A 13,466-nucleotide genomic window follows, 5' to 3' on the forward strand; every position below is an offset into this window, starting at 1 on the left:
TGGAAGTCAGAAAAATATTATAAGTGATCTGTAACAGTGTGTTGTTTTAATCCTCCAAGGACCTTTTTCACTATCAATATACCCTTATTTATGCTTAGTTAGAATCTCAACCTGCCTTCTGGTTGTAACGAAAACTATTCAATTAAAACATTGAATTTGTCCAAAAATCAGAACGTATATCAAGTGGAAATTTAAATCACAATAACATCTGCTATTTTCCACCCCAGGTCTTTTCCACTGCTGTGACTGGCATACTATAAGTTTCTAGCACCCCCATGTGGCTTAATTGCAGTGGTTTCATAGGCATTTGAAATCAGTTGCCTGAAACTGAGAACAGTAGAACAGACTATAATTTAACACAGAAGTTCTGCTGGCATCATAAACCAAGAAAGGAAAACTTAAGTCAGCAAAATTATAAGATAAATGTATAGGTTCAATTCCTAACTTATTTGCTATCTACTGTTCATTTTATGTGATCACTAGAAAGGATGATTTACAAGCAACTATAGCTAGTTTCATCTTTGTCAGATAGAATTCCTCAGTTTTCAAAACCAAGCATTTGACATGGGCAATAATTAAATAGATGAAAAAGAACCTAATTTTTCTCAAAAAGAAAAGCAAGTGTTTTATTACCTAGTTTGTACACATATTGATCAGGCAAATACAGCAACCCAATTATATGTTGCAATTGCTAAATAGTTCAGCAATCCAGGTTTTGAGATCTTCCACTGTCCTCAAAGATATTTTAAGTGATTAAAGTATCTACATTTTGTCAAATCATTTGAGAACAATTTTTATACAAATAAAATTTTTCATTCTCTAAACACATCCCTAGTTTGCAGGTAAGACGTCTTTCCAATAGTAGTGTATTTCAGAGTGATTTTAGAGGGAAGAAGTTCAAGAGGACTACATTGTCTTTTTTAATCTGCTAGTAAATGCTCTTATCGAAGATAGATGTTTAAAACTGATCCATGCTTTCATCAGCCTAAGGTGCCCCAGCAGTTTTCCCATGAAAAATTTAAAAGTAGATTTTAAGGACTACATTATCAAAATATTCTCAACATAAAATGAAGTTTAAAAATAATTGGCCATGATGGAGATAAAAATGTAAATTAGTCAGAGGTAAAGAGTCTGTTAAGAGAAACCTGAATGTGGCTTATTTGTATGCTGAACTGAATGTCCCAATTTAAAAATAGTACAACGCAAAAGGAATGCATTTTCTCCTCAATATACAGCAATGTATAGATTGATATTAAAAGGGGAAAACAGACTTCAGAATGTAGAGGAAAATTTATAGAAAACAGAAATATTCATTTAATTGATTAATAAAATTTAAATCTAGATAATACTTCATAATTAAATAATACCTGTTCATAAATGTATACCAATTTTGTGCATTTAAAAGACCTTATTTCTATGTCTGATGACAAGGGTGGGAATAGAAAATGATTAAAAAGATTAATGGATATATTTCTAAAGGTAAACATCTAAAAAAAAACCTGCCATTTGTCTTCTGGCTATGGGTACTATTTTCCAACACTGGCACTATCTACCTCATTGAATCACAATGTTGACCAAATGCTTAAGAGTAGGAAGAAGACTCTTCAAAAATTGCACTGAAGGTGTCTGGCATGAATGAGAGCAGCACTGCCTTACCTGTTGAACCCTTTCAGTGTCTTTTCCATGTTTAAAATATCACGCATCTTATACAAAAACCACTTGTCAATGTATGTGAGCTTCTCAATCTCATCAAGGGACATGTTGTCATCAATGGCCTGCCAAGAGGAGAAGAGATACTTTCTTTGGCAAACATTTTTCTAAATGTCTTATTTGGTTTAAAACACATAGCAGTCATGCCTCTGTGTGTTATTTAGAGAGCCCGAGACTACAGACTGAGTTACAAAACATGAAACTGACATCGTTGACATTCCTTCCAATAAACATAAAGATGGTGCCAACTATATCCACAAATGGCATACAGAGGAGGTGCCTGCCTTGAGTGGTGTGTTCTCAGAAAAATCTCCTAACAGGTTTTGACTCACTCCTCTTTATTTGATCGTGTTACCCATTATACCCTAAATTTGGTACATCTCTTTGGAATTAAAGAAGTCTCTTGAAACTACAGTTAAGTCAAATTGGTAAGAAAATCTAGAATTAATATAATGATCACTTAACTTGTATTGTTGATAGTTATCTTGTAGGAGATAGCATATTTTTATCACCTCACTCCACATTCACACAAACATATAATAGTCAGTGAGAATTTATGGGTCAGATCTGGCTTGGCATTATTCCTCCAGAATATTTCCTCACAGGGGACTTCAAACAAAAAATTGTTTTGAATCAGTCACTATGATTTTTGTGCTAAGGGACGCATTTTTTTAAATCCTAGTAGATTCCAAAACAATGTAGTAATAACTTCTGTTCTGATAGGCAGCTCAGCCTCTTCCTCAAGCTTACTTTAGCAATTTCTCAAAAGTAAAACTACAACTATGGGTCATTAAGCTGAGTAGAAAATTTAACTGAAAAAAGAGATAAACTCTCAAAACCCAAATCTTTATACAAAAAGGTGTCTATTCTTATTCTTGTATGTTTGTATGTGTATGTGTATATACCCAGTGAAAAATCAGAAAATACTCCAGAACATATTTAGAATAACACAGTGTGTTTTTAAGACCCATTAAGAAATATATGCAACTAGTAACTCTGCCATTATATTTCAGCCCAGGGATCTTACTTTTCTCAAAGCTTTTACATAATTGTAGTATCAGAGAGACCATGATTATAATTGTTGAGATATGGCATGGCTCATAATTTTGTTGACTAGAGTAAGATGACATTTAACAGAAATACTCAAAGCCATGTTCATTTCCTAGTCAATGTATGTTTCTTTTGTTTAATTCTCCCTGTAATTAGTCAGGTTCCCAAAGACTTACTATTCTGTCTTACTTTCTAAGTGATTAAAGGCACAATTAGCTGTTGGCCATCTACAATGTAAGGTGGAGAGAACCTTAAGTTACTGAAACTTTTAAGAGATTAAAGGAGGTTTTCACACAAGCACATACAGTGAGGGAGGGCCTAGAATCCTGTAGTCATTTCACTGGAAGGAATGAAAGGACAACTACAGTCAAATCCATGATTTCTTAATTTTTCTCTTTTCTTTCTCTCTCTCTATATATATAGACAGGGAGAGATTGAATATATATATATAATGTATATATATATATATAAAACATGTGCAGGATGTGCAGGTTTGTTACATAGGTATACATGTGCCATGATGGTTTGCTGCACCCATCAACCTGTCATCTACATTAGGTATTTCTCCTAATGCTACCCATCCCCTACCTCCCCACCCCCCAACAGGCCCTGGTGTGAAATGTTCCCCTCCCTGTGCTCATATGTTCTCATTGTTCCACTCCCACTTATGAGTGAGAACGTGTGGTATTTGGTTTTCTGTTCCTGTGTTAGTTTGCTGAGAATGATGGTTTCCAGCTTCATCCATGTCCCTGCAAAGGACATGAACTCATCCTTTTTTATGGCTGCATAGTATTCCATGGTGTATATGTGCCACATTTAAAAGCTCATCATCACTAGTCATTAGAGAAATGCGAATCAAAACCACAACGAGATACCATCTCATGCCAGTTAGAATGGCTATCATTAAAAACTCAGGAAACAACAGATCCTGAAGAGGATGTTGAGAAATAGGAATGCTTTTACACTGCTGGTGGGAGTGTAAATTAGTTCAACCTCTGTGAAAAACAGTGTGGCAATTCCTCAAGGATCTAGAACCAGAAATCCCATTTGACCCAGCAATCCCATTATTGGGTACATACCCAAAGGATTATAAATCATTCTACTATAGAGACACATGCACATGTATGTTTATTGCAGCACTATTCGCAATAGCAAAGACTTTGAACCAACCCAAATGCCCATCAACGATAGACTGGATGAAAAAAAAAATCCATGATTTCTAACAGCAAGCAAGATCTTGCCAGTCTTAAGACCTCATCTCCAAGCACTGCAGCTTTGCTATGTAACACTGCTGTAATGAAGTCTATAATGACCCCAAACAAGTTTGAGGTTACTTTAATGTTCCAAAAATCAAAAATAATGCCTGCATTCTCCCCAAATCAAAAGAGGTGATGATCCAGTCATCTTGAAATAAGACTGCTGTAAAAATCAGACCTCAGAGCAAGTTGCTCTTTTCTAAGACTCATGAAAGCAAGCAAAGATTTACACACTCCCTTCATTCCTTTTCCCCTTCAGCCCTCCACGGTCCTTACACTCTTTGTCAAAATCACCAAGTTCCTGACTGCTGTTGAAATGAACAGTAATGATGACCTCTAACAAACAGAAATCAGTTCCTTCTCCCAGCACTCGAGCAGACAATAATTTATACGCAGACCCTGCACTTCTTGCTCGTACATAGGGTACCTTGTGAAAAAAAGAACCTCCACACATTTTTCCCAGATTCTCATCTTTTATAAGTATGTTAGAAAAGAATGAGAGATTTGCTTGAGTTTTACAGCTTAGCTGGGAACTTGGAAATGCTTCCCTTTTTCATCTCCTTCAAAGTGGCAGAAACATGATTGCTAGACTTAAGGAAAAAATCTATTTACTGTCCTTTGCCTGAGAAAAAATTATATATATATACACACACACACATACACACACACACACACACACATACACATATGATGTCATGAGCTGCTTCCTAAATAAAAGACCGAAATAGGGATAATAAATGATGAAGGTGAAACGGCTTTCTAAAATAACTTCTTATCACTGCTATCCCACCCACCACCACCAGAGAAAAATTCTAATTACCTTGAAACTCAACATGGGAAAATGTCCAACAAGAGATAATAGCAACTCAGTGGGGCTTAAATATTTTCCATTTAGAAACCATAAGAGCGAGGAGAATATACATTGGATGCAATGAAGGAAATATCCCTTCCTCTCCTTCAGGTCTCTTAAGGACTCAAAATACGGACATAAAAGTTGCGATGAGTTCAAAATCACTGGCAACATTTTTCTGTTTCTACACAGGCAAATTACAAATACGGGAATCCTTTTAAAGAGAAAGTTCATGTTTTCACCGACTCATCCCACATGCATGCACACACACACACACACGCACGCACACACACACACATAAAATGGTCAGTGGAGCTTTGTAGAACCAGTGCAGTTTGATACTGTTGGAGGATTAATGCTTGCGCTTCCTTAAATGTCAAAAAGCCTTTCAGGGATTTCTGACCAGACAGATTCCAGCTGCCCAAGTCACCTTTTATAAAATCAGATGAGCTGAAACTTCAAAACTCTAAGCACAGTAAATATAAAAGGAGATTAACATGGCATTTAATTTGCATGAGAAGCAAGTAGTGGAGGGAAGTGAGAAATGTAGCGCCTTTTTTCCTGAAAGTAAGACCAATAAAATAATTACATGGAAAACCCTATAATCATGGGGGCCCTTTATAGTCTGTTGCTGTTTTTTACACACAGAAAGAGAAGCAAATAAATTAAGATTATTCTAGACTCAAGTAGCACATACTAAGGGATATTATTGTATGCACCTTCCTTTCTACAATACAATTTTACACATTCAAGGAACATGTAATAAAGTTAATAGTAAAGGACAAGTCAATATTGTCAAATCTACTTAAGAGTATTAGTACTAAGTATACTTAAAAAGGGGGACATTTTATCTATTTAATCATCCTTTAAAACTGCAATGTGCCCTTAAATCCAGGCTTAAAGTCAAATAAAAGTGAAAATTTATCATTAATTGTAAAAGACTCTAATGAAATCTATAGATGTTTCCCGTTTAATATCATAAAAGAATTAAACATTTTCCAAAAATCCCTGATTTAAAACCACTTTGTGATTCAGTTTTATTTTAATGTCCAGACTGACTACATTCTGGAAAAACAACCAGTAGCTCTGGGCCCCTTGTAACATCTTACCTTGGCAATGGCATAGATACGCGTGCTGCTTGGTTCAGACAACTCTTTTCTAAGATCTAAATTAGATGGCCATTCTTTGTTCATTGGGAGACGGGGAGTGAAACCTTCTATAGATGGGTGGCACATCCGTAAAGCTTTCTGGAAACTCTCCTCAAAGGTACGACCAATAGCCATGACCTGTAATACATGTTTAAGATCTCATATTGAAAGAAAAAGCTTATGTATCTTTAATCGGTAACTGAACTGGATGTAAAATATATTTTATAAAACAAGTAAGAACAAAAAATATATCATAAAGCCCCTCAAATTAAAAAAAAGTGTTCCTTTTTTCTTCCTCTCTCACTTTCTCCATGGTTTTGGTATAATGCATCTTCATTAGGTCAGTCTTTTGCCACTCAGGGAGTTCAGCTGTATTTGCTGAGATTGATGAGGAAATCACCGGTACCTGCTCTGGACCATAGTATTAAAATAAGAAATTCAAGGTTGAAGCATAGAGACCTTTTCTTAGTAAGATCTTGCTTTATGCACATGTTCTTTAGAATGGAAGGCAAATAAAGAGAAACCAGAAATATATTAACACGAAAATATAACTATTTGTGAGTATCAGTCAGTATTCAAGACAGGTTGGCTTTCCTTATAGCTAAGCATTAATGTTAATAGAAACTTGAGAGTCATAACAAATACTGATGATTATGATTTTGAACGTAGGAGGAGACTAAACTTTCTATGACAAATTCAGTGTGTCTTTCCGCGATCTTTACAGCTCATCATACACTAATCAATTAGAAAAATTATGTGGTGATTTAGTTTGGACAAGTTGCATGTCAGAACTAAACTTAAATTGATCTTGCAACCTACTCAGTTATTTTCACTGGATAAACATTGTGTTTGAATCTTTTCATAGAATAATAGATTGCTATGCATTTTTGGTTTCCAATTTAAAATAATAGCAGTCATAATGCTATCTTCAGTAAACTTTTGTGATTCCTCAAATAGACTCAAATTACCACTAATGTCAGTTTAGGAAATCTTCATGTCAGTTATGTGACAAGATACATATTCGATGATTACTAAAGCCAAACAGATAACCTTTTCACACTGTTCCAAATTTAATTAGAAATAAGGAGAATTCACAAGAGCAGGAATAAACAACCTGTTAATGCAATTCAGATATGCAATTTGCAAGTCATAGTGGTATATTGAAGAGTTAGACAATATGTTTATAGGTTGTCTGGCCTGGGCATGGAAAAGACTGCCAGAAATCAGACATTTTATGGTTCTGTAAAATTAAGGAAATATTTTGGGTATATTTAAGAAAATTTGAGGTATTACATATTTAAAATTTGTCTGAAATTAGTTCTATAAGTAACTCTCCATACATTTTTATTATTCTTAAGCACAATCTATATAATGGCACATGGGATCCATTCAATTAAAAAAAAACCTATATAACAAAGGAATATATAACTATAAATGTTTGCTCAAAAATTGTGCTTTTCAATACTCTCTCTATATATTTTTGCTTTTTGAAACAGGTTCTCACTCTGTTACCCAGGCTGGAGCGTAGTGGCACTGTAGGGCTCACTACAGCCTGGACCCCCTGGGCTCAAGTCATCTTCCCACTGCATTTGCCCTATACTATTAAAATGCACCTTCCTTGAGTGACTATTTCACATTTTCCAGTGGAATGGCTATAATGGACTTCCTCAATCCTATTCTACTATATTCTCATAGCACCTATATATAAATACTATCTTTTAATATTTACCAGAGATTAATAATTCATTGTATATTTGGGTCAGTTTAGGTATTCTGAGTTTACCAACTGCAGACAATGTATCTCAATTATCTATTGATAATTCATTTTTTTAATTCTCCCAGTGTCTTGCATGTAGTAAGAACTCAGGAAATGTTTGCTCACTTTTTGAACTAAATGTAAGGTGGTAGACAACAAAACTCCCCTCTACCTTTTATTTTTTGTTTGACAACAAAATCCCTCAGATAAGAAGCCCCAGATGAAAATATTACATAATTTTCTCAAGTTCCTTGGACTACAAATTTTACGGTGAACATTATTTAAAAAGGACGCTTCCCATGAAATGTAAACTAAATGACAGTTGTTTATTTGGTGCAAACACTAGCAACATAGATTTTCATGGCATTTGCATTCTATTTCTTTAGTACACTAAAAAGTATGATTTAAAAAATAAGATTTAAAACAACTATAATGGAGAAAAAACTAATATTTAGTGTTTTACAACTAGTAAGACATTTTAATTTAAAAGGTCAATTTGTTCTTTATTTGTTATTACTTTAAAATCTTTCATAAGTATCTTACAAATTAAGGAAGCCAAAATAGTAATAATTCTGCCTTTCATGTGTGAATATGATAGACTAGTAAAGCATTACTTTTTCTTTTTCCGTGTATTGGTGACAGATTTAATCTATATTTTCTGTGATTAGTGACATGCATTTCTGAAACGGCTGGCCTAGGTTTAGGCTATAATCTGTGTTATGGGACAAATAAAGAACAATACGGAACAATATGTCATAAATAGTCTTTTGCTCTGTACTCTAATCAGCTTAGATACATAGACTAAAAGCTCCCACACTGGCCACAACAGAAATAGAGATGAGATACAGATAAACTAAGATAAACGGTAGATAGACAAATGATAGAGAAAGACTGAGATTTGTTCATACTTCCGCACTCAAAACCTTTACCCCATGCAACATTTATGAATACTAATTTAATAATAACAATAATGATGCATTACATTTATTAAGAGGGGGTATTATAAGAATCCTGCAAGGTAGGTATTATTATTTCTATTTTGTAGGTGTGGATCCTGAAACTCAGTCTTGCCTGAGAGTCTGCAGCTAATAAGTGGCAATGCCAAGAGTAATATCCAAGTCCAGCTGGTTCCAAGTTTTATGTTTTCTCCACTATCCCAAACCTTCTGGATGCAGAAAATGATTAGGACTTGGTGGAAGGAGGCAAAGGAGTGAATCTCAGCAGAGATATAAATTCCTTTCTTTCCTCCCACACAGAAGACTGCATCTTTGAAGATGCAATAATCAAAGGCTAACTTTAATTTCAAACAGTATAACACAGCACATTCTAAAAAATATTCTAAAGATGTTAAAAGCTTAGAACTTTTTAGTATAATTAAAGGGGGCTTAATAATCCACTATGCTCATATCAATTTAGAATTTTAGAGCTGGAAGGACCCTGAGAGATGAACTGGTTCAGCCTCTTCTTTTATAGATGTGGGGAATGAGGTCTCAGGAAGTTAAAGCCACAATTTGCATGAATGGACTAAAGTTGAATTCTTAAGCTCAGTCCAGTGAGCTTTTTTTTGATATATTATATTCTATATTACTTTCTTGATTTGGTTATAAAATATATTACAACTCAGTTATATGTATATGAATGTGTTTTCATATATGTATCTATACTATATACCCAGATATATGGCCTCACCTTTTGAATAGGAAGACCTTCAAATCCAGCAAAATGGCCATATAACATATGTAATATGTTAACAGTCAAATAGAGACTGTTAGCATATTAGTATGCTAATATCCAGGCAACTTTAACACTATCAATTGCACCTTTAACACTGTCCATGTGTTGACAGTATCCAGGCAACTATAACACTGTCAATGGTGTCACAAATTTGACAAAATAACTGAGAACAAGAAGAAAAGCGTAATAAAGCAAGGACTCACCTCCCCTACACTTTTCATAGAGCTACCAATTCGGCTAGATGTTCCATGAAAACGGTCAAGATCCCAGCGGGGAATCTTGGTGACCATGTAATCTAGGCTAGGTTCAAAACAGGCTGATGTCTTCCCAGATACAACGTTCTTAATTTCTGGAAGTGGGATTCCTAGGGCAATCTTTGCAGCAATAAATGCCAATGGGTAGCTATAAAAAGAAGACAAATTTATTTTTTTTCTTTGAGCAATTATTGAAAACAGACCAAAACATAAATTGGTCTTCTTAAAATTTCTGGTATTATTCTACTTCAGGGTATAAGACACTTGATTCTCTGTTCTGCATCAATATTTAGTAGCCACTTGTGGAATAATAGGAGTGATGATACAAAGTATAGAGGCACAGGTCACAGGAGAATCTACTCTCTATGCACTACATGCATTGCTGCAACTCTCAACCTTCACCTCTTCAACCCAAAATCAATAGCTTTGGTGATAAATAAAGTTTAACCTCCATTTGTATTTAACCTCCACTAAGATGAGAATCTGCAAAATATTTTTTGAGAAAATATATACATATCTGTACCTAAGAATACAGTGGAGTTAGCTAGTACAAGGGAGTACATAATGGTCAGAAAATGTAGGCATTTCAAGTTTGGGTCCTTGCTCTGTCTCCAAATTATCTTTGAACTTTGGGCTCCTTACAAAACTAACACTTTGGGAACTCGACTATCTTCATCCAGAATGTCAGTTTGGGTTATTCTGTTTGAGAAAATAATTCATAGAACTATAGAATTAAAAATGAGTTCTTTAGTACAACTTCCATCTAACAAATGAGGAAACTGATAAAGACAATGAGTGATGTGCCCAAAATCACACACGGTCAATAGAAGAACCAAGTGAGGATGCAGAATTGTGACTCCTGTACAGGGCAACATGCCTTTCACCACTCCATGCAGTGCTGTGGAACTACATAAAAAAATCTAAAGAAGTAAATATTGTGTTCATTTAAATGCCATAATTGAAGTGTAAGATGCTAAATATATTATTAGAAACAAAAGGTTTTGATTAACTTTCCTTCCAATCATGCCTCCTAGTGGCTGTTACATAGACAGCAGATTTATTTGTTTGGTTGTAACAGTTACTTGTGAAACAATTCCGCACTGTTCAGTCTTGTGGAATTTCGATAAAATAAAAGTAATGTGTATTGCATGCTTGAGTCAAGTGAACTATATTTTCTGTCAACTATTTGCTATAGGGCTATACACCTGAAGAAAACAGTTGAAGACTAAAATTAAGGATTAATCTGCACTTTTAACAACATCTGCAAAGTGAAATTAGGAAGCAGATTTTTCACAGCCTGCTTTAGCCACCTAGATTTTGATTCGTTTATGATTAGCTAGCAAACAAAGCCAGCTAGCAATATAATTTACCTCAATCTGGCAATAAGCTCATTAATAATCATGTCCTCAGGGTGCTATAAATGATTTGGAGCTAACATACAGAAGAGGGGAACATAGTTTGTAAATGCAGCACAGTCTTCCACTATCTGTCAATTTTTCATTTCTATCTGCAAAGAATCTGCAAACCCATGGTCAATTATTCTGGTCTTACCCAGTGGCTTTTGAGGCCAGAGCAGAGCTTCGGGACAGTCTGGCATTCACTTCAATGATGCAGTATTCCATTGAGGTAGGATGAAGGGCAAACTGAATGTTGCATTCACCCACGATGCCCAAGTGGCGAACAACATTGATTGAAGTACGTCTCAACATCTGAAACTCGGCATTGGAGAGTGTCTGGGCAGGAGCCACAACAACTGAGTCACCTATACATCCAAGAAGCACTCATTACTTGGTGGCATATTGAAATAACCAACTTCAGCGACTTAACCATCTACTTCCATGATGCAAGACATAGAACAGTCTGAGGGTTTGTTGGGATATATATGTGATATCAGGTATTCCCCCAATTCCTGTTTTGCCCATATTACTCTGATACCGTACTTTTAGAAACCTCTCTAACCTTTCCCAAGTTCATCTATCTAGTAAGTAGCTATCAAGGCTTCAATCATCTACTCACTAGATTGACTTCAACTTCCCTGCTCTTCATCTCAAATTATTTCTCAAGTTCTTCCTTTCATTGAATATTATCACTCAGACTGGCTCATCAGCTGGCTTTCTGTATCTCATCCCTTTCCATCTTCACTTCTCTCATCATAGCCCCTTATATCTGCAATCTTAGTCTCCATCCCTTCTGCCTTCAAACACGCTCAGATCTTCACTGCCTCCAGAAGTCTTCTCCAACATTGCCAGACAACCATACAAAGCTTCTCTCCCATTCTTTACCTGAATAAGCTTCTTGAAAGTTTGCCAAATCTGCTTACCACTCAATACCATGTAATTCCTTTTAATAGAGCTCACAGAACTGAATTGCAATGAAATTGTTCTCTTGGACATCCAAAGGAGCCAAATTAAATAATCAGTCTTGGTCTTACATAGCATTTGATACTGCCAAAAACAAAGCTCTTTTATAAAATAGTTCTTGCATTGGCTTAGTTGGTACAGTACTACCCTGATTTTCCTCTTAACTCCTTATTCTCCCCTTCTATCTTCAACAGTAATACTTCCTCTTTCCCCTGCCCTATAAATCTAAATGTTTCCCAGAGTTCACAGTTCAACCTTATTCTCTCCTCTTTCTATACCTATGCCCTTGAATACTTTGTCTGTGCCTATGACTTCAATTTTCCCTTTTATGCCAACAGTTTCCAGCGTCTTTGTATCAACTTCTTTATTTCTATTTTATTTCTTAAATTCCATCTCCACATTCTCAACTCCCTTTTTTGACAGCTCTGCTCACACCTCAAATTTAGCACTTTCAAATCCTAAGTTATCATCTTTGCCCTCTTATCTAACTAGTGTACTTTCCTGAAAAACTTATTTCTATTATTGTGCCTATTTTCTCATTTACTGGGTGACTACCAGCTCAGTCTGCTTTAAACTATCTCAACCTCCCTTCTTATTTCTCAACACCAAGTTTTATGGATCTTATTTCTACCATATTGCTTACCTTTGGCTCTTCCTCAATTAACTCAGTATAATATATGCCTTACTTCACAGGGTTTGTGTGAAGATCAAATTAAATGTGAGAATATTTTCAACACTGTAAAATACTGTACTTGTCCAAAATGTTATCACTAGTCTGTCAACTAGAAATAGTAATTTAAAGGCAACAACTTTATAAAGACTGCCATGGCCATCAAAGACATGAACTGAAAGCATTACTATAGTTCTTGAAGATACTTTGCCTACCTGTGTGAACACCCATGGCGTCAACATTTTCCATGTTACAGACAGTGACACAGTTGTCATCAGCATCTCGAACCACTTCATATTCTATTTCTTTCCAACCAGTCACTGACTTCTCCACCAGAATTTGGTTGGTCATAGCAAAGGCCTAGAAATTGGTGACAAAAGATATCAAAGAGTAAGAAAAAGCACTGGCTTCAACAAGGATATTTGGCAAAATACCCCGGCATAAATCCTGGTCAGCACTGAACTCTCAAACCCCGTCTCCATTCTCCCCTGCACAGAAGGCACAATGTGTCAGAAAATCAGTGAGGTACTAGGAATAGCATCCTGCAGTGAATATGCTTGATTTACATTATTGAGGCTTACCATTCAAAGTGCTGATATGACATTAAATCAAACTAATTTAGGAAAAAGAGAAAATAATTGAGCAATCAGGCAGAGGGAAATGAAATTATTTCAGCAG

The 13,466-nt window shown here is 35.4% G+C and overlaps 1 protein-coding gene across 1 annotated transcript in view; it reads right to left on the reverse strand.

The window, feature by feature from the left end:
- Positions 1-13,466, reverse strand: part of CPS1 (carbamoyl-phosphate synthase 1) — a 155,396-nt gene that overhangs the window by 57,245 nt on the left and 84,685 nt on the right. Inside the window, exons 18-22 of the mRNA XM_032754661.2 lie at positions 13,004-13,148; positions 11,310-11,520; positions 9,708-9,906; positions 5,976-6,152; positions 1,657-1,775 (exon numbers count right to left, since the gene is read on the reverse strand). Coding sequence (XP_032610552.1) covers positions 1,657-1,775; positions 5,976-6,152; positions 9,708-9,906; positions 11,310-11,520; positions 13,004-13,148 — 851 coding nt within the window. The remainder of the gene's footprint in view (positions 1-1,656; positions 1,776-5,975; positions 6,153-9,707; positions 9,907-11,309; positions 11,521-13,003; positions 13,149-13,466) is intronic.

Source organism: Hylobates moloch, unplaced genomic scaffold (assembly GCF_009828535.3).
Source record: "Hylobates moloch isolate HMO894 unplaced genomic scaffold, HMol_V3 SCAFFOLD_1, whole genome shotgun sequence".
NCBI classification, from domain to species: Eukaryota; Metazoa; Chordata; class Mammalia; order Primates; family Hylobatidae; genus Hylobates; species Hylobates moloch.